Source organism: Cynocephalus volans, chromosome 16, assembly GCF_027409185.1.
Source record: "Cynocephalus volans isolate mCynVol1 chromosome 16, mCynVol1.pri, whole genome shotgun sequence".
NCBI lineage: Eukaryota > Metazoa > Chordata > Mammalia > Dermoptera > Cynocephalidae > Cynocephalus > Cynocephalus volans.
The window spans coordinates 56,639,977-56,662,640 of NC_084475.1; the positions used below are offsets into that span (position 1 = coordinate 56,639,977).

A 22,664-nucleotide genomic window follows, 5' to 3' on the forward strand; every position below is an offset into this window, starting at 1 on the left:
TATGTTACACATACAAAATGAGCTGAGGAGGGTTCCCTCTTTTCCTATGCTCTGAAAGAGTCTGTATGAGACTGAAATTATTGTTTCCTTTTATGTTTGACAGAGGTAGAACTCACTGATAAACCTATGAATATTCTTTGCAGGAAAAGTTTTAACTACTCACTTATGATTGTAAGACTACTCATATCTCTCACTTCTTGTAGCAATTTTCTTGAAGCTGTACTATGCTTGTAGACCAGGAATCTGTAAATTAATGTAAAATGCCAACTATCCAAACTGATCTATAGAATAAACACAATCCTAATAAAAGATCCCCCCAACAGTACATACTCTGCTGGCAAAAATTTTTTGTTTTATTTTGTTTTGGCTGTAGAAATTGCTAAGCTGTTTCTAAATTTCATAGGAAAAAACAAATACAAAGAATGGTATAACACTCAAACAAAAAGAACAAAGTGGGAGTATCTGCTCGACTGCATGCATTCTCAACAGAGCCAGTTTTGTCCCTAAGAGAGAGAAAACCAGTTCTTGGAGGAAAAAAATCTTAGCTATTACAATAGTGTGTGGCCTTACTCAAATCAATCCTATCTGACAAAATCTTACTCTTTATTATTTAAACTTCGGGGGGAGGGGGATGGAATTGTCTAAAAAGGCTCCTTATGAGGACAATAATAATTTTTAAAAGGTTGAAAAATACTGCTCTACTAAATAACAAGATTTATCATAAAACTGCAGTTCCAATGACAGTGTGGTATAACCACAAGGAAAGACAAATAGGCCAATGGACAAGAGAAGAACCAGAAACAAACACACATATATGGATCTTGACTTGTGACAAAGATGGCACTGCAGAGCAAAGGGAAAAGAATTTATCTGTTCCATAAAAGATGCTAAATCAATTGGAAAAACATGAACCCTGTGAAAAAATGAAACTGTGACTCCTATCTCACAAGAATCAGAAAAATCACTTCGAGGCAGAAATTTGAAAGACAGAAAAATATAGTACCTAGATGACAACATAGGAGGATTACATTGATGATTCTAAGGTAGAAAAAGGCTTCTTAAATTGAACCCCAAAAAGCACTGCTCAGAAAGGAAAATATTGATAAGTTGAAGTACATTAAAATTAAAAACTTCTATTCATCAAAAAATACCAAACAGACTGAAAAGGAAAACCATAAAGTAGAGGAAGACCTCTATAAAACACATAATCAGAAAAGGGCCCTAATCCAAAACATCTGACAATTACCAAGAAAAAGTCAAATGGGCAAAATACATAAACACACTTCACCAAAGACGCTATTCACATGGCCAGTAAATATATGAAAAGGGGACATTAGTCATTGGAGAAATGCAAATTAAAACACAATAAAGTACTACTCACATGCACCAAAATGGCTAAAGCCAGAAAAACATAAATAAGTATTAGTGAGGCTATGAAGCAACCTAAGTTTATATATGGCAGGAGTATAAATTGGTACAATTACTCTGGAAAACCATTTAACAGTATCTAAGGGAACATGTACACAACCTTTGAACACAAGCCCTTCTAGCTATATATGCAGGTCAAACACACGCACATGTACAGCAAGAGACGTGAATAAGGTTGCTTATGGTGGCATTATCTGTAACAACCAAACACTGGAAACAATGTGAATGTCCATCAACAGAATGGATAATCTGTCTTACATTAAATACTAGAAATATTTATAGCAATGTCATAGCAATGAAAATTAACAACATTTTTTTTTTTTTTTTTGTCGTTTTTTCGTGACCGGCACTCAGCCAGTGAGTGCACTGGTCAGTCCTATATAGGATCCGAACCCGTGGCGGGAGCGTCGCCGCACTGCCAGCGCAGCACTCTACCAAGTGCGCCACGGGCTCGGCCCAAAATTAACAACATTTAATGTAGCAAAAAAATAATAATAATTAAGTCTTACAATTGTTGACCAGAAGAGATGTTGGGATAATTCACTGAGCTGTATCTTTTTATTTTTGTGCACTCCTCTGTATGCGTATATTTTAAAATATAAAGGGTAAAAAAATTAAATTACAGTAAAAAAGGAAGTTGTGATAGTAAAATATAAAAACACTTTATTAATATTAGAATAGAAACAGACCTCTTTTAAAATACACATAATAAAGTATAAAATATAGTTACATATGGCTGTGAAAAGAGACAAAAATATGTCAAATAAGAAATACGAAAGGACATAAGTGACGAGGGAAGAAAAGACAAGGGAAGAGTCAGACTGGCTCTCTGACTTCACCTACCACTTTCCTTTCTTCCAGGCTCAGTCTGACCCAACCATGTTGATCTCCTTCCTACTTCTTAAATATACCTAGCAAACTCTCACATTAGGGCTGCTGCACTTGTTCTTCCCAGAAAACTCTTTCTCCAGTTATCCACTGTTTACTACCTCCCTTTCTTCAGGTCTCTGCCTAAATATCACCTAATCAGAGACTTTTTCCTTGACCAAACTACAGAAAATCCCAGCATCCTCTATATCCTTGCCCTATTTTATTTTTTCCATAGTACTTTATCTCCATCTGATATTTATTTTTTTCTTTATTTACTATCTGCCTCTCTTAGCAGTATGTAAGTTTCTTGAAAATGGGGACTTTTGCCTGTCTTGTTCAACGATGAGTCCCTGGAGCCTAAAATGGGCTCTAGATGAAATCAGGTAATCTATAAATACTTATTGAATGGATGAGTGAAAATGAAGAAGAAAGCTGGGCAAAAGAACAGAGTCTCCCCCCCACAACATGTGAGACACAGAGAGTACTACCTATAAAGACTGTTACATACATGTAGTATAGCAGAGACAAACAGAAAAAGAAACACATAGGCAACATGTACACAGACACACATGTCCTCACACAAACCAGCAGAGAAGAGGGGCACTTAACATAAAATATTCCTATACTCCTATCTGGCAATCTTTGGGAATGATATCGTTTAAAATTTCAAAGATATTACAAAATTAGGCAGTAGTTGGGGGTGCCACCTTTTGATGCAAGCCAAAGGAAAATAAGCCAAGGGTCAGATTTGGCTACTTATGATCTAGCAAATAATTCTTCCAAAACCTGGTCTGTGAATTCCCTGAACTCATTTCTTCTTATAATCTTATCTCCCATCCTAATCTCCAATCAGGAAATCTCTAATCAGGTTCCATGGCTTTAAATACTATCTTTATGCTGAAAGCTCCCAAATTTATATATCTAGCTTAGACCACTCCACTGAAACCCAGATTCCTATATCAAACTGCCTAGTTAACATCTTTTCTTGGATGTCAAATTAGGCACTCAAAGTAAACGTGTAAAACCAAAATCTTTAACTTCTAAAACCTACCCTTCCCTCAGGCTTCCCCATCTCAGTAAATGATATCTCCACTCTTCCAGCTGTTCAAGCCCTGAAACCTTGGAATGATCTTTGACTTTTCACCTTCTATCTCATACCCGACATCCAAATCATCACCAAATCCTATAAGCTCTTCAAACTATAATGGACCACTCTCAACACTTCCACCACTACCATAATCATCTCATGTTTGCACTATATTCTAATAGCCTAGAAACTGTCTTCCTGCTGTAGTCCTTGCCCCTCAGCTTATTCTTCATAGAATGTTTCCTTTCTAAAATGTAAATGAGATTGTGTAATTGCTCAAAACCCTCCAGTAGCTTCCAAAGTCCCAACCACTAAATATCCTAACAAAACAAAATCTCCACCTCCAATCACAGCCCTCAAATTCACTGCTCTCAAATTCATCTTACTATTCTCCCCCTAACTCACTCGACTCAAGACGTACAGATCTCCCTACTGTTCCCCAAAAATGTCAAGCATGCTCCCATCTCAGCATCTTGGCATTGGTTCTTTGCTCTCCTTGGAATGCTCTTCCTCTAATAACGGTGACTTCCTTGAGTCTCAGGTCTCTGCTCAAGTCTCACTATGAGAAAGACCTTCCCTGACTACATCATCAATTATCACTCTCCATCCCTGTACCCTGCTGTATTATACTTCATAATACTTATCTTATTAACCATATATTTGTTTATTGCCTGTCTCCTCCTTCTAATTGGAATGGAAGCTTCTTAAATGCAAAAACTTTGTTTTGTTCACCACCACATCCTCAGAGACTAGAAGAGGAACCAGTGCACACAGTTAGCACTCAGTAATATTTATTAAATGACTAACTGAACGTTCTTCAATTTTTAAAAATAAACTATGCTTTACAAAAAAATTACACATAAAAAATAAGTTTTTCTATCAATCGGTATGAAGCACTTTTTATTTATAAACTATTGCTTATAAGTAGTCTTCAGTGTTCTTATGAGGCTGATCTGAAAAGTAACAGTATATGATGCATTTGTGATCTTGCTCCTACTGAAGGGTTTTTCAGCCTCAGCACTATCGACACTTTGGTCTGGATAATTCTTTGTTGTAGGAGACTGTCTTATACACTGTAGGATATTTAGCAGCATTGCTGGCCTCCACCCACTGTGTGCCAATAGAACTCCTCCAGTTGTAACAATCAAAAATGTCTCCAGACATTACCAAATTTCCCCTATGGGGCAGTCACTCGCATCTCCACTGAGAACCACTGTACCATTGCTAAGTGATCTGAATTTTCTCTATTGTTCAAAAATGGAAATAGCTTAAATCACATCTGAAATTTCTTAAGTATAGAAATATGAATTTTCAAAATGACTAAGTAACTTCATACTCTGGAGGTAGGTTCATGTAGCAATTACTCTTGCATTAAAATAATTTTAATTTAATCCTAAAATAAAGTCCTATTTTATCTGGTTATCAGCACTTTTTAGAATGGGTCTTAGCTTAAGTTTATTGTATCCCAAAATAGAGGTAAAGAAGTTACAGGCTTATTCTGTACATCCTCTCCCCCACACCACCACTGCCCGGGTAAAATGCACTTTTTCAGTCTTAACTACATTCTAATGGAAATTACAGCTATTATTGAGTGCTCAGAATTATCCATTAAACTTTGGTACAGATATGTATGCAACTGTCTTACGGAGCGAGTTTCACTGCCAGGTTCATGACTGAGGGTAAAATATTACAGAAAAAATTATTTTGTCTGCTTTACCATATTTCAGCAGTAAAAATTCTTGAAAAGTTGGAGCAATTCAATAGGAAAACAGGATAATATATCTTCTTACTACATTTGCCATTTAATACAGTACTACAGTGTTTGGCAAAAGTAGAGTGAGACAATAAAACTGCTGCCAGGTTTTAACCATTTAAACTCAAAGTGGCTAAAACAGTCTTACAGAGAAGTAAAAACTGCTAAATCTTCTATGCTAAATGCTATAATATTTATAATTAATTGGCTATATAAACACATTTAATGAGGACATATATTCGGTTAACCTGGTATTGCAAGTCAATGTCAAAATTTATTATAAGGTTTCCATATTCCAACTGTCACGAAAAGCATAGAAATACGCTGACAAACAGAATTGACGGTTGTTAAAATAATATTCTTATTTCTTTACAAATATAAACTGTATATCTGAAATTATTCCTTTCAAACCAAAAAAAGTTACCAAGGGACAACATCAATACTACCATTTCAGAATACCTGGAAAAAAGGCCAAATTGCTTTCATACTGACATACATTAAAAATTTTTTTTCATTTCATATTGATCTTAATTCCACACTACTCTTGGCTATTCTTTACTACTCTTGCCAAAAACCCAAAAAGCTAAATATGTATGTCAGCAACTTTATCCATTCTTCAGTGACCATAATAAATAAATGACCTTATAGATATTAAGAAAACAAAGGTTATTTTAAAAAGCCTAAATACATTTTTAAAATATCATAAGTACTTGGGCTACTTTAAAACTGATTATATGAAAAGAATAAAATAAATTACGAACAGATTTGACAATATTCAAAGCTATCTGCAACCAAGTCTTCTGGCTATTTCTATTCTCTGTTAGGCAAAAGGCTAGCGAATAATTCTGTGGCCCAGTTCTATCTGACATCCAATCCCTAGCAGCACTGTTAGACATCAGCCAACTGGAATAATAATAATGTATCTTCCTAGTAGAAGAGTTGGCTCATCTGCTAAACACTATTTATTTTCCTCTTCTGAAGACTGGCAACATGTCCTCTATTGAAATTCTCTCCCCTCTTCTCCTTCTGTCACCCCCTGCTCTCATAGCCTTAAAAAGTTACTATTTTAGTTTTTGCCCTTCACATAAAAATAAGTATAAAATTACTGCAAATTACCTGAATCTATTTCATCTAAAAACAATTCAAAAGATGTAACTTTAGAACTAAAGTGGTAATGCCACAAATGACCAGCTGCATAATCTGACACTAATAGCCACAAACTATTTTTTAAAAAAATCTGTATTTCCTCACGTAGAGAAAGAGTAAGTATTACCTACCTGATATCCAGCAGATACATATTTTTACAAATATTTTTAACCTACTATGATGCCTTTATAAGATGTATTTGACAGTCTTTATATTAGAGAAATGACTAAAAATGGGTTGCGTTGCCTCAATAAAAAATGAAAACAGCAAAGTCTGAATTTACCTACTAGGAGGTTCACTGAGCTTTCTCAGAAGAGCAGATTTTGTGATGCTTTATAACCTGTATTTAAAATTTTTAAAAAACCAATGCTACAACAATATTGCTAAAAAATTTCTTAAGAGAAAAATGCAAAAAGTAGAATAGGAGCTTGGACAGCATATAGTAATTGCAAGATTATGACTTAGGGACAGACAGAAATGGGCCCAAATCACACTTCTGCTAAGTGGTTATTCTGTGACTGAGCAAGTTATTGAGCCTTTCTGAATTTCAGTCCCCTTACCCACGAAATGGCAATCATGCTACTTATCCTTTCAGGGAAATTTCAAATGATTAAATGTTTTCCACTAATCCAAGTAGTACACAAATTCAGAATAATATAAATCATGAAAATATATGACAAATATTCATACACCAGCATATAATAAATTTAAGAAAGTATAGTCTTTAAATATAGTAATACCTTTCTTCATATTTAATTAAAAAGCTATAATTTCTAGTATTGGTTTTGGTAAACAACCAGTATGCAGTAAAATGAAATACATTATTATAATTTAATAATATACCAAATGACTAGGCATTTGCCTATATACATTTAAAATAACTATCTGAAATAGTCAAATATGGACCTTAGTCAAAGATGAAAGTTCATTTTCTTCAATATCCATCTATTTTATTCTTTTAAATTGACAAATCAATCTACAGGTTTTTAAATCTTTACAATGATTTCATCACAATAACTACCTAAAGACATTAGTTTCAAGAGGGGTAAAATTAAACATTATACTAGCATAATAAATGTAAATGATGGTCAAACTAATTTAATCTCCAATATCTGAAAAACTTCTCCAAACATCTCAAAGCTTATAACCTTTACTGATTTTGTGATTCTAACAAAAAATGCTTAATTTATCCCCACTTATACAGAAAGAAACTGCAATTTTTCTAAGATATGCATTTTCTTCTACACTAACTAAAAAGTAAATACTAATTCTTTTTAGTTACATAGGCCTTCTTTAGTATAAGACTTAGAATGTAAATTAGTATCTACAGCTTAAAAAATGAACCCTAAATTTAGGCACTGATTCATGACAAACCATAAATCCCTTATCTCTTACACCTCCTACTACTTCCTTCCCTTAACAAAGGATATATTCAAATATTTTGTCAAAACTTCACATAGTAAAAACATAATTCTTTGAACGTCCAGGATAGGAAGATATTTTAGAAGTAAAGATTAGGAAGAAATCTAAAAAGCATTAAGTTATTTTAAAAAACAATGAGGCAATTGCAAAAAAATTAAAATAATTTAGCTCAGAAGAAGCTCTCCTGCAAACAGAAAGCAAGGGTAAGAGAGAAGTAGAAGAAAATCAGGCTCCCAATGTGTTCATTTCCCAGAATTTGTGAACAACCTGCTTTTTCTCAACTCTCTTTCCCATGAGCATAATGATAATGCACCAGTTTCTATTGAATACAGGTTAAATGCCATTACAACAATGGTGAAAAGGCAACCCATTTTTTTTCTTTTGATTAATGAATAAACACTTTCACATTAAAAAAAAGAAAGAAAAAAGAAAAAAAAAAAAAGGAAACAAACAGGAAAGTTAACACTTTCTTTTCTGGCCCAGAGAAAAAGCATAGCACTCAGCTTTGGAATTTAAAGATGGGCTAGAAAAGATACTATGCTGCCATCTATCTAGCTGAAATGATATAAAGAAAATGCAGTCTAAAGCTTTCACTTCAGTCTCGCTGACAGAGAATACAGGGGCAAAGTCCATGGCATACTTTAATTGCATCATTATTCCCAAAGGAAATATGCACAATAATCATTAACACAATCTCCAAAGACAGAAACTTAGGGGATCTTTATTCCATATCTCAAATAATAGAAAGGGTAACAAGGTGAATGGACGAGGTTTCTGACACTATCTGGCCAGGCTTACACACATAATCAAGAGCTGGAGATAGTTTTTTGCTTGTTTTAAAGAAAAAAAAAGGAGGACACAGGAAGGACTTACAATAAAACATTGATGGGGCAGGATAGTTTGAAGAACTGTTAAATGTTTTTAAAAATGACAATGGTGATAATAGTGACTTTTGTACTGACATTATTGGTAAATTTTTTCTAGCTTCATTAAAAAAAACAATATATGTCATTTTCAAAAGAACTGCTATAGTAAAAACAATATTCTATTATTCAGCCTTAGAAAAATTTGTTATACAGTTGGTAGCATAACAGATTTGACCTTAAAACCAAATATTTCAATTACTGCCTCAAGGATTTTATCATTCTTTTGTCTAGCAATGCCTTCCTTCATCTTTCCATTTGGTTAATCTCTACCTCACCTATGAAGTCCACCTAAGTGTCGTTCCCTACAGCATAGCAGTTCTTAAACCTTATGGCCACAGGAAGTTTGCACTGCACAATTCCACAGGATACCCTTTACATACACTATAATGTGAGTGCTGCCTCCTGGAGCTGTGCAATTATGAAGAAGTGATTTGAATCTCCTGGGAAGAATTTTTTAAACCAAATGCTATTGCCATTGACACCTATAAGGGAATAGTTCGTATGAAACCAATCCTCCTACCAAGAACACTACTAAAAGCTGGATAAAATCCAATTAGTTAATAAATAAACAGCTGTTTGAAGACACTGGAAAGTAGCCAAACTATCCAGAACTTAAAAAGCCAAGATCCAAGAGAGAGTAGAAATACATTAAGGTGGGCCCTACATTCTGCACTACTTCTTACCTTAAGGTACTTGCCAATTCATAAGTAGAACTGTATAAAAACCCAAGTAGAAATGGGGGCTCAGAGCACCCGGCAATCTCACAGGACTAGGAAAACAACAACTGGAGGGCACAATCCACAATAAATACCTTGGTTTTTCAGCTGAGACCCCTACAGGACTACAACACAGGAGCAAAGGAAAACTGAAACAAAGCAAATCCAGCAATCATAAATCCTTATGAAATATCAATAAATGTAATAAATGTCATCTCCCATGAAACTTCTATATTAAAACCAATGTTCTGTTATTTAACATTAGAAGTACTTGTTATACAAACTCCTACTGGATCAAGATGAGACTTATCTTACATCCTGTTCAAAAATCAGAGTAAATCATATTTGAAGAAAGAAAATATCAATCTTTTACAATTTGTCATACAAAATGCCTAGTATCCAATAAAAATTTATCAGGCATGTCAGAAGAAATGACCAAATATGTAGAAACTAAGAGACAGAAAAAAAGTCAACAGAAACAGACCCATAAAGAGACCTCAAAATTGAAGTTATCAGACACAGACATTAAAAAAAACTTTATTAAAATGTTCAAGAAAATAGATGACAAAATACAGAATTTCACCAGAGAAGTGATTTATGAGGAAAAAAAAAAAAAAACCAAAAAAACCATCAACTGGAAGTTCTAAAAGTGAAAAATAACTGAATAAATAACTCAGTTGAAAGGTTTAACAGTAGATTAGACAGAGCAGAAGAGCTGATTAATAAACCGGAAGATAGATCAGTAGAAAATAGAAGCACAAAGGGGGAAAAAAAGAAAAAGAAGGAAAAGAATGCAAAAGATACGCAGCACAGTGAGACCTAAGTACATATAATCAGAATCCCAGAACTGCAAGAGTTGGGCAGAAGCAATACTTGAAGTGAAACAGACCAAGAAATTTCCATAACTTAAGAACGTTATCAGGCCACAGATTCAATAAGTTATATAAACTCTCCAACAAAAAAAATGCAAAGAAAACACCAACACACAGCAGAGAATCACAGAATAACTGCTAAAATACAAAAACAAAAACAAAAAAAAACATAAAAGCAGCCAGAGAAAAGACATACATTATTCCAATGGAATAACATAAGACCAACAACTGACTCTACAAAAGAAATGATGAAAACCACCATACAACAGAATAACATCTTTTAAAAACTGAAACTACAACATATACTTCTGTGCTAAGTAATAAATCCCTCAAAAATGAAGAAGAAATAAAGACATTTTCAGATGACCCAAAACTGGGAGAATTTGTTCCAGCAGACTTGTACTAAAAAGCAGAAAAAAATAATCCCAGAGGAGGCTTAGAAATTTATGAAGCTAGAAAAAGCAAAAATATGTGAATAACTCAAAATGGATATTGACTATATGTAACATATGCATTATAATACATAATGTATAAACAACAACATCATTGATGGAGTTTGGATGTGTTGTCCCCACCAAACTCACGTGGAAATCTGATCCCCAGTGTGGCAGTGTTGGAAACTGATTGAGTCATAGGGACAGATCCCTCATGAATGGATTAATGCTCTCCCTGGGGGGGGGGGGGAAGTAATGAGTGGGTTCTCGCTCTATTAGTTCCCACGACAGCTGGTTGTTTGAAGAGACCCTGGCACCTCCTCTCTCTCTCTCTCTCTTGCTTTCTCTCACCATGCGATCTGCTTGTACCTGCCATCGGCTGCCTGCCGCTTTCCGCCATGAGTAGAAGCAGCTAAGGCCTGTGCCAGATGCAACTGTCCCAGAATCGTAAGCCAAATAAACCTCTTTTCCTTATAAATCACCCAGTCAGGTATTTCTGTTATAGAAACACAAAACAGACTAATACAATCATCTTGCTATGTGATTCAGTTTTATGTCTACTTTATAGCCTACAATACCAAAAATGATGATAATAAGGGGTATTCTAAGGGCACTTATTATGTGGGCAATAGTAAGTACCAACATGTTAGATTTCAGAAAAAAAATCAAGGATGAATATTACCACCTCTAGGAAAACTATAAAAAGAAGAGTATAAGAAAAAAGCCATCAGAGAGAAAATATGAAAAAATTTTTTAAATCAAAAACTCCAAAAGAGGCAAGAAAAGGGCAAAAAAGAAGGGGGGGGAGAAACACATGGGTCAAATAGAAAATAAATAGGAAGATGGCAGAATACCAGTTACACTAAATAAAAATGGACTAAATATTTCAATTAAAAGACAAAGATTATTAGACTAGTTAAAAAACAAGCAATGAAACATCAGCTGTCCAACAGATAAAGAGGTGTATTTTATAATGATACAGGAGTCAAGCCACCAAGAATATATAAAAATTCTAAGTTTGTATGCACCTAGCTCTATAAAATGACTAGAATTTATTTCAATGTATATTGAGTGACTATTGAACATTCCTCTACTTCAGATCCTTGGAGTATTTGGGGATATATAAATTATAAAATACTTTCTCCAAGTTTAGTTATAATTCTGATCCTAGAATTTCATTCTAGTAAATTTAAGTAGGTTAGAAACTCTGCTAATAACATTCTATTTTTATGTATTTAAATTTGTCTAACAAAATTGTCTTTTATTATACTGGAAAACATGGTAAAGCTCTCCTCTCCATATATCTAACTTGATAATGTATATGAATCATTTTATTCATTCAGAGAATATATTATAAACAAGATCAGAAAGTACTGGATTCCTCGCTAGGATGCAAAATGATCTGGGAGATCTCATAACATCACCTCTTTAAGTTTCTATTTCATTACCTCTAACACAACAGTAATCTCACTTAATACAACAAAGGTATTGTAAGACTTAACAGGCTAAGAGAACAATTCCTGCTCAGCACTACTAGACATAAATAACTGTCAGATCCCTAGAATTATTTATAATTTGCTGCTTATTACCAAAGTAGTCTTACTATAACCAATGTGATTTAATTAATTATTTGATTTTCATTTGGTCATACTGTTGACTAACATAGCATGATTGTTAAAAAATACCTGCATTGCTTCTACGATAACTGCTCTAGAAAAAAATCTAGTTTGACATTCTAAAACCCAACTTGTACTCACTTTTCATATATTTTCTTCCTAGTATTTTTAATCTCTTAATAAACTTTTACTATACTGCTGGTCTTTTTTCAACATTCAGTATGTGTGTAAATATATATATTAATTTCACTAGAGTTCCTACCTTTCATTTGGAGAGGAAAATCAGTTTGTAACTTCAAATGTCTTAATCTTTCAGTTAAGTACAGTAAACCCTTGAACAACACAGGTTTGAAGAGCACAGGTCCACATATATGCAGATTTTTTTCAATAAACATACTGGAAAATTTTTGGTTAGGCATGTTATGCCTAACCAAATAGTTACGTAATCTACGTAACAGTAGGCTATTAGTAGGCCTACTTAACTACTTAACTACTACTTAAGTAACAACATGCCCCTCTCCTGCCAGAAGGGCTGAGACACCCAGTGCCACACATCTGCAGCCCAGGGGAAAGCAGCAGTGTACTTCAGTAGTAGTTAAGTTTTGAGGAAGTCAAAGTTATACATGAATTTTTGACTGTGCAAGGGGGTCAGCACTCCAACCCCTGCCTTACCCAAGGGTCAACTGTATTATTCATCCTTACTTGATTATTGTAATGTCCTTAATCTGCCATCAGTCTCCCAGTAATACTGTTAAATTGTCTAAGATTTTCATAAAAATTAATAGGCCAATGAAAAATTATTCCCTCCTTCTGAGAGAGTTCACTAATATCAAATGTAACATAAATTGAATGTCTATATTTTATATATACTATCTCATTCAATCTCATTATTATTTACATTTTTCAGAAGAAGAAATTACAACTCAAAGAGGTTAAACAATGTGTGAAAAATTATAATTGTAATAAGAAAAGCCAAGCTTTGATACTAGGTGTTTGTTTACAAAGTAAAGATCTTTCCACTACCAGTGGTTTGCACACTTAATGTAAAGAGCTAGAAAGTTCATATTTTAGGTTTTGCAGACCATACAGTCTCCATCACAACTACTTAAATCTGTGGTTGTAGCATAAAAACAGCCACAGACAATATGGAAACAAATGAAAGTAGCTGTTCTCCAGTAAAACTTTATTAACAAAAACAGGTGGAAGGCCAAATTTAACCCAAGGCCCACAGTGTGCCAATCTCTGCACTACACTATAATGCATTCCCTCTTAGAGAGCTTCTATTGGTTTTCTATTAATATCAGTAGATTTTCTCTCTCTCACTTTTTTAAGAAGTTATAACCTTAATCCTACTGAGTAATTTCATTTTAATGCTTTTCTTATCAGACTCAATTATCTGAAACATGTTACTCTGGAAAATACGCACAATCTTGTAAATATTCTAGCTATAATACCAGTTATATCAGAAATTAATCTATAAATAAGATGAAACATTTCTAAAACTGTAGTATTAGCATGTACTATAGTCTCAGTGTGAAAATGTCAACCACCTATATTTAAAATTCTCCCTTTTGATCTCTTTTCAGTTACTGCTATCTAATTTTAATTGCTCAGGCTATATTTAATAAGCATAATCACAAGACCCCAGTAATATATACAGTCAAGTAACAACAGCAAATATACTTTTCAATTATTTAAAAGATCATGTATACTGAAAAGATTCCCTTATTCCGAAATTTAACTGAATGTACCTCCATGGAACTTGTTATTGTTTTTAATATAAAAGATTTAAACAGTATAAACTGGTATAAATAGGAAAGGAAAATTTCCCTCCTCCATCAGGGGTTTTATTCTTTCTTCGCGCGCTCTCTCTGTACCTTGCACTCTAACACACATGCTTACATGCTCCCCATCTCTGTTTCTCTCTCTCTCTCTCTCTCTCTCTCACTCACACACACACACACACACACACACACACACACACACACACACACAGACAGACACAAACGGTATTTTAGAAAACACAGTACAAGTCCAAATAAATGGGAAGAATAACCGTCGAAAAACTCACAAGACCAAGGTTCAAACCAGCTCTACAACTAAAACCAGCTGAATAATCACTTCCTAGCTTTGTGCCTTCAATACGTTATTTAACCTCTATTAGTCTCTGTTTCCCCATTTATAAAAATGGGGCGGGAGGAGAGAAGAATCATACCCACCTCACATGGTTGTTGTAAGCACTGAAGTGAGAATTATGGGCTGGCCAGTTAGCTCTGCTGATTAGAGCATGGTGTTATAAAATACCAAGGTCAAGGGGTTTGGATCCCTGTACCAGCCAACAAAAATAATAATAATAAAATAAAGTAAGAATTAAAATGAGATGCCAATAGCACAGTGTGAACATACAGCCAAGGAATCCAAAACTCTACTTGCTGCTATCATCACCACTACCACCATCGCCATTCTGGAAAGTCTTAACATCTACTACAATGGGGAAAGCACCACCTCCAGTGGTATATGTATGAGGATAACTTTTTACAGCACCCTGCAAATTCATCTTATCATTACTGTTAAAAGTCAGAGGTGAAAAAGTCCTTTTTTCTCAAGAACTTAACTGTCCCTTTGCAAATCCTTAAAAATTAAACAAAATCTATGTTTTTATTCCTGAAAAAGAACAAGAAAGTTAATATTTTTCCCTTCGTTTTTCATAATTTTAGATTTTTTTTAACTAAGACACAAATATTGAAAGGTCTAATATTTTGCTTTCTAATGAAAGCCACTCAATATTAATAAATAATCATAAACGGATTTGGTTAAAAGGGAATGTCAGAAGAGAATCTACTTTCTCAATCCCAATATATTTCAAAATTCACCAATTTGGGGGTTTTTGTTTTTGTTTTCAATCTTCTGCACTTAAAGGAACTACATGTTAACAACTGTACACTACAGCTGCTCTCACGTTAGTAAATATAAACATTTCTTACCAAATTACGCTTTTTTAGTGGAAGAAAATAATAATAGTGGCAGAAAGAAAACATCAGTGCGTAGCAAGTAAGAAGTTCAGTGTAGAAACACAACTGTAGAAAAAGCCAATGATTATCTTCACCAACACAATTGTTAATCCTGAAGAAAAGAAATAAAAAAAAAAACACAATGTTTTAAACTTTAATAAGATGTTCATTTCAGGATCAGTAAGACTAAAAATAAACTCTAATAACTTTATATATGCTTAACTTCATGGAGATATGCTACAGCCACTCGAACCTAAAAGTAAACTGTACGAATATATAAATATACCTTCTTACATTTGTAAAGCAGGTTCCACTTTACAAAGGGAGTCCATGTGTATGATCACCCTTCAACTCCCAACAACCCAATGAGGCAGGAAGAGCAGACAGGAGTCTCCTTGTTTCACTGATACGCAAACAGGAACAATGAACTTAAGCCACTGGCCAGAGGATGTACAGTTAGATGAGGCAGAGGCCAAGAGAACAAGAACTTTCTTCTATGTATTGTTCTTTCATTACAGCATTCTAGCTGTGGAGAGCAATAGTTAAAACTTGCCACTGATATAACTGCTAAGTATTCTCAATTTTTCTTACTTTAAAAATCTAGCCCTGGTTGCTGAAAATAAAATCTATGCAAAACTATTTTCAAATACTCAGAGCTACACTTCCATCAATACAACTGTAAGCCTTAACTAGGAAAAAGATTAATGTTATAATCCCAAAATTTCCCAGGCTAATTTAAGCCAAATATTTTATTGTTCCAAATTTATTCATTGTACCCAAATTTTCAAAGTATTTTAGAATTCTAGCAGAAAACCCAAGTTCAAAAGTACAAATTGCCTTGCACTAATCTTTTATTTCAAAATAGCATTATACTGGCACTGAAAAAAAAATAATTAGAACAGGTTCCATTCCTAACTTTTTTGTTATTTGCAAGCAGGGCTATAAGAGAAGTGTGCTTATGTATGCACTCAAAAATGTTCTTTAACTGCTCTTATTTGAAAGATGACTTATGCTTGTCCTATATCCTTCCTGTCCCCAAGAAATCTGAAAAACAACTGCTATGATCACTGCATTCTTCTTAACCAGAGAGCTTTAAGAAGCACTGATGTACTCAACCTATATATAAGGGTTCTTTTTGTAACATTTAAACTACTACATAGAAAGAATGATCAAAGCCAGAAATATAGAAAACCTTGAGGCAATTGGAGAATTGACCTCCAAATCAAAAGCTGTTAGGCAGTTAAGATAATGCAGTTTTTTTGTGCAGTATAAGCATGTATTGAAACAACACACTGTATCCCACAAAAATAAATATAAATAAAATTGAGAAATGAAACGAAAAAGAAAAAATTAAGATAATGCAATTTTTGAAAACATCAAAAATTCTCCTTGCTTCCAATTTACACTGTATATTTCTCTCACTCTCTGAACATCTCATCGGTATACTATTAGGGAATTCAATCAGGAAAATTCCTAAATCTATATAGGTCCCTGGTCTACTCTTCTTTCTGATCCTCCAATCTTTTCCCCTTTCCCTCCTACCAATATTCTGAGAAGCTGACTAATACTGTGGAAGCAAGAGGCCTAGAAACAGAGAAATCACCCCAATGTTCGAATTTAGGTTAAATAGCATTTTATTTGGTCACCAATAAGTTAGTTAGTATTTATCCCTTAAAAATAAACAAATATTACTAATCTCTACAAAAACATTTCCTAGTTGATTGGGTTTTTTAAAAATCTTAAACTATTAATTCTTTTGAAAGGAAGAATCAATATCCAATTGTACCATGAACATTTATACTTTTAGTTAATCAGAACCACTACTATTAAGTTTTCAGGGTAATTACCACTGACCTGAATATGTTTCACCTGTTTCACTCTCTTACTATTGTGACTACAAACAGATCACTGAGGTTTAGAAAACTACTTGGGAATTAATCTGTTTACATTTGAGGCACATTTTTTGGACCCAAACTATATGTCACACACTAGATTATCTTGTTGATGGACTTAAACTATTTTAAAAATTTTTACATAGTAACAAAGTGTTTTCACCTGAATGTCCTTTTCTTTCCTAATCTCAAGAAATTGCTTTCTATTTAAATAATCAGTTTATAGTTAAAACCAAATTTCTACTAAAAGTTTGCTAATTAGCTGTTCTATCAAAATAAGTTATCAAAAATAAGGGAAACTCTACACTGATGAGCATTAATTACTAAGCAAAGCTAAATTCTACTCACGAGTCAACTTTAGATAAATGCAGTTATAAATTTAAGAAGACTGTTACATAGTTAACTTTGTATATATGCTTGCACGTGTATACAGACATAAATATATCTGTTCACAGATATATTTATAAAGTGCTACACTATACCAGTTTAAATATTTATACAGAGATCCATACAGGAAAACAGAATTAAATACAATATCTTGTTCACAGATTTTTGTGACAGCTTTGAAATGAGACACAATACAGAATTTTCATAGCATTTGTTTCCAAAAACACTATTTCTCAACTGAACATGTTCTTTAAATATTACGAGAGAGCCCCCTATTGACCAAAAATGTTGGCAGTTCAACAGAATCAGCTAGTTACCACTTATACATATCCAACATGTATGCAATGTTAATTCCTATATCCAATACATAATACTTAAAAAGGATTGAGGGTAAGAAGGGTAAGGTTATCAGAGTATCTGAAATGTGTTACACTTTAATTAAACAAATGGAAAGAGGAATACAATGGGATGTGTATGTTTTCTTACAGCTAGAAATAACAGCTACAACTGTACAATACTGTACTTCCTATGTGTCAGATACTATATTAAATGCTTTACATACATTGCCAATTTAGTATAAGCCTCTTAGTCCTACTGTATAATGGGGTGCATGTTAATTCTTAGTTCCCTGCTCAAATATTTCCCTGTTAGAAAAGATAAAATCTCTGGAAAAATGACTTTGGGGGTTGACAGAACTACAGGATCAAATAAAGATAACCTTAATAAAAGATTTTTTTTAATGGTATAACTTTTGTTTAAACTTGCTAAGTTCTAAGATTTATTTTTTACTGCCTTTTTCTTTTCTTTTTTTTTTCTAAAGTGAATTATTCTTTTCTTACCAAGGACAGTGATGATCCATTCTCCTCACACAGTGGCCACAGCGGCTGCAGTGATGGGAACGTTTTGGTCTCATCAAATTACATTTGTTACATAATTCCCAAAACTCCCTTTCTAGAGAAGAAAATGAAAATCCATTTAATGAAGGCAAATGAGTAATGTTGAAATTTAGCAACAACTGTTTAGAAGATCTTATAGGAACTCTTCGGTATACATCCCAAAGAGATTTTTCTTCTTCTAAGCCTCCAGCATAAACATGTTTGCCATAAATGTTGCCGAGCTAGTCTATGTATGAGTATGTCTTATTTTGTATGTTTCTAATTTTAAACACTATAAAAATAAGACACCATTTTTGTAGTCAAAGTCAAGAATAGAAAACAATTTATTTGGGTTTTGGACATATTGCTAGAATATACATAAAATCCAACCAAACTACTGTAGTATAATGAAATTTCATTTAAACAAAATTTCTGAAAATTTTATTATCTAAAGGCTCTAAAGAAGAAATAATGCTGAATCCTGGTTTCAATAGATTAATAAAATAAAATCAATCCTATAACTAAATAAAAAAACAGAAATGGTGCACACACACACACCCCTTCTTTTCCTAAACCATTTTATTTCCTTAATATCAATGAATTCGTTTAGGAATGTGTATGGAAGCAGGTTGGAGGAGGTCAGATGCATTTAGGAGGTATCAGAATTGTTTCAGTAGTGAGGAAGGTTACAAGAAGATTACTATTTGAAGGGAATAAAAGAGTTCTTCACAAAATCCTGTCTGCCACCAAGTAGCAATTCCCTCTAGCCTGTAGTGAAAGAGTACACAATTAAGCTCTGTGTTAAAAACATAAAGTTTGCATAAGTAAAGAGTAAAGGCATTTGTTTTCCTTATAAATTGTTCTAATCAGATCCATGAAAACTGTGGGAGAGTCATCTTCTAAGACAAGACAAATGCTTCATTACACAAAATGTATCTTTTTAATATTTGTTGAAATGCAATTTTACTTTTACAAAATTCTTAAATTTTTCATCACTTATGTTTCAACTACCCCATAATCTCATTAAAAGTATGAGCATAGTGAAATAAACCTAACCCACATGATCAAAGTGAATATTAGTATATACAGAGTGTGACCCTAGCATACAGCAAATGGTTGAAGTACAAAAAGTTTAAAATAAAATATATTCTAAATAAAAGAAGATAATAGTAGGTAATGTTCAATTTTCTAAAAAGATTCTCTATTTGAATTCCATTATTTTTGTTTAATGGCCAGGAATAACATCAATATACGGGAATTTTATACAGTAAAGTGCTGGGGAAACATTCTGCTATAGATGTCACTGAAGAAACCAATAAACTATGAATAAAACCTATATCAAATTAATTGTCTGTTCCAATAATATAAAGTTGAGAAATTGTCTTTTACACTTCAAAAGAAATTTCAAAGAAAATCTTCTCTCACTTCATACAGTTCTTATTTAATGAAAACATACCACATGAGACAGCAACAATATTAATACTTAATTTAGATACAGTTAAACCAGTATTATTTACCTGTAAGTGAAATGGAAACTCATTTAATATGTAGCATATTACGGGCTCCCAGTAAATATAGCGGAATAGAAGGTCCCCAGCATCACTCTCTCCCACAAATCAACCAATCTACAACTATTAAAAAGCAACAACAGCCAAGCTGGGGCCACTAGAGCTCAGGGGAAGAGGAGAGACCTATGGAGTTCATGAAGGAAGGAGAAGCCACAATGAGAGAAAGCCAGGATCCCTCATACCATTTCAAGCCCTGGCTGCTTCCAGGCTGGAGCTGCTGAGAGCATGGAGCAGGAGCCGGCAAAAGCCACAGACAGCTATGCCCTTCGGATGAAGTTGCTTGGAGGCAGCAGGGGAGAAGAGGGCCGTGGTAGCCCCCAGGACAGCAAGACTACTAACAAGGTTACCGTGGACCCACAAAGGAGCAAGGGGCAACACACTACTGAAAAAAAGGATCCACTAAGAGGCCGGTGAGTCATCGCAAGGGACCAGCACATGGCCCATCCCATGGGAAGTGTTTGGAGTGCAGGGAGTGGGGGAGACGGGCCCACCAGGGGAACACTGGGGTACAGCATGGACAGCTGATCTGCCTCCCAATTAGCACAGGACCACTCAGTGGATACTGGTCCGGAATATGGAACTGCAGGGGGTGCAGTTTGCTGAAAAAACTCAGGACCAGACCAGAGTTTCCACAACAACCCAGGTATACTGGAACTCACAAGACCAGGAAGTACATACAAGGTAACCATTAAAACCTGAGCAGCACAAAAAGCCTTCCCCAGGGAATCAGCAGCAGTGAAGCAATTTAGCTCAACTAAAGGGCTCAAGTGCTGGTCCCCACAGAAAGTTCCTCCATTTTAGAAGTAACCAAAGGACAACAAATTAGTTTCAGTGCAGAGTTTAAGTGGTGGGAACAGCAAATAATCCAACACAGAACTGAAAGAAAAAACAAAATACCCACAGATCAGAGAAAAAGTTTGATATTAACTAGTAAAGGTCTAACACCACCAAAGAACACCTATAAAACCTAGAATGACAGCAAGCCCCCTGGGCTCCCAAGCCAGAGAGGGGGGATGGCTGTGGGCCTCAGCAATGCTCCAGCAATACCTGCAACCAACCCAGTGATGACCACCGAGCCACCATAGGAAGTGCCCTGGGCTCCTACGCCGTGGTGGTGGGGGGCAGAGGGCCTCAGCCTCGCCCCCGCAAAGTCTGCACCAAGCCCAGCGATGACCCCCAAGCCACCTCAGGAAACATCCCAGTTTCTCCCAGCCTGGGAGACTGTTCAGCCACACCCCCTGACATCTGCATCCAACCCAGCAACAACGGAGCCTCCACTGGAAGCCCCCTGGTCTCCCCTGCCAGAATGATGGGGGTGCCATGGGACTTGACCACAACCCCACCCTTCCCCCTCTACCCACATTTCCCTCCCCCTTCCCCTCTTCCCCCTCCCTCCCAACTGCTTCACAACAACACCTCAGAATGTAATAATGTAATAATATTAATAAATAAATTTTAAAAATATATGTAGCATATTACAATGTCACAAGCATATCATTTTTTCCCCACTTAGCTCAATGCTCCCAAACATCCCAATGTTAAAACTTTGAATTTGCACATTTCAAGGAATGCAGACAGGAAGAAGACTATCCACAAGGAGCCAATTTTCATTAAAAGGCAACATTAACACTTTGTAAATCCATTCCTTAAAACATAAAGATAGTTATTGATAATTTCTGGGAGATCATGCAGTGGACCGAATTATGTCCCCCCCAAAACTCACTGAAGCTTGCACTGTGTCCCTCAAGTTTTACGTATTAGAAACTTGGTCCTCACTGTGACTGTTAGGAGGGTGGGAAATCCTATTACGGTAATTGAAAGATGGAGACTTGGGGTGATTAGACTGTAGGACCATGTAATAGTGAATGGATTAAAAATGGTGGTCAGGGGCATGGTTGTGAGGGCTTTAAAAGAAGACAGAAGAGAGTCTGTCTTTCTCTCTTGTGCTCTCTGCTCCACCATTTTTGCAATGTGATAGATACTCTGCCATCACTGTTGCCACCACCAAGACCTTCACCAGATGTGTTCCCTGGATTCTGGACTTCATAGTCTCTGAAACCATAAGCAATAAATTTTGTTTTCTTTACAAAATGCCCAGTTCTGTGTGTTTTGTTATAAGCAACAGAAACGGACTAACACACCAGCATGTAATATTCCAGAGAACAAATTCTTTATTTCATACCTAAAATGTTGTATCCTCAGAAAAGAAGAGAGCATTTGGTTAGAGTCAGAGAAAGCCTAAAATCAGGTAGTCTAGATCAGGGATTGGCAAACTACAGTCTGCAGGCAAATACAGTCCACCATCTGTTTTCTAATAACAACTTGCGACATGTAAAAATCATATGAGATTCAAATTTCAGTGTCCATAAACAATGTTTGTTTTCTATGCCCATTTATTTACATACTATGGCTGCTTTTGTGCTACAATGGCTGAGTTAACGAATTGTGACAGAGACCATGTGGCCCATAATGATAAAAGTACTATCAGGCCTTTACATTAAAGAATAGTTTGCCCATCTCTGGTCTGGACCATAAATTTTTTAGAGAAAGAGCTTGAACCATTCCTTTGGCTAAATCAAAAACATTACATAAGTATCTAAAATAAGAAATACCTACAAAAACGCAGTTTCACACACATGCACAAGCACACACACCCTTATG

At 34.8% G+C, this 22,664-nt stretch overlaps 1 protein-coding gene across 2 annotated transcripts in view; it reads right to left on the bottom strand.

Annotated features, from left to right (window-relative positions):
- The window catches only part of ZDHHC21 (zinc finger DHHC-type palmitoyltransferase 21), a 58,325-nt gene that overhangs the window by 17,616 nt on the left and 18,045 nt on the right, over nt 1-22,664 (bottom strand). For both annotated transcript variants that reach the window (XM_063081170.1, XM_063081169.1), the window contains 2 exons: nt 18,400-18,511; nt 15,255-15,393 (listed from right to left, as the gene is read on the bottom strand). In XM_063081170.1, coding sequence (XP_062937240.1) covers nt 15,255-15,393; nt 18,400-18,511 — 251 coding nt within the window. The remainder of the gene's footprint in view (nt 1-15,254; nt 15,394-18,399; nt 18,512-22,664) is intronic.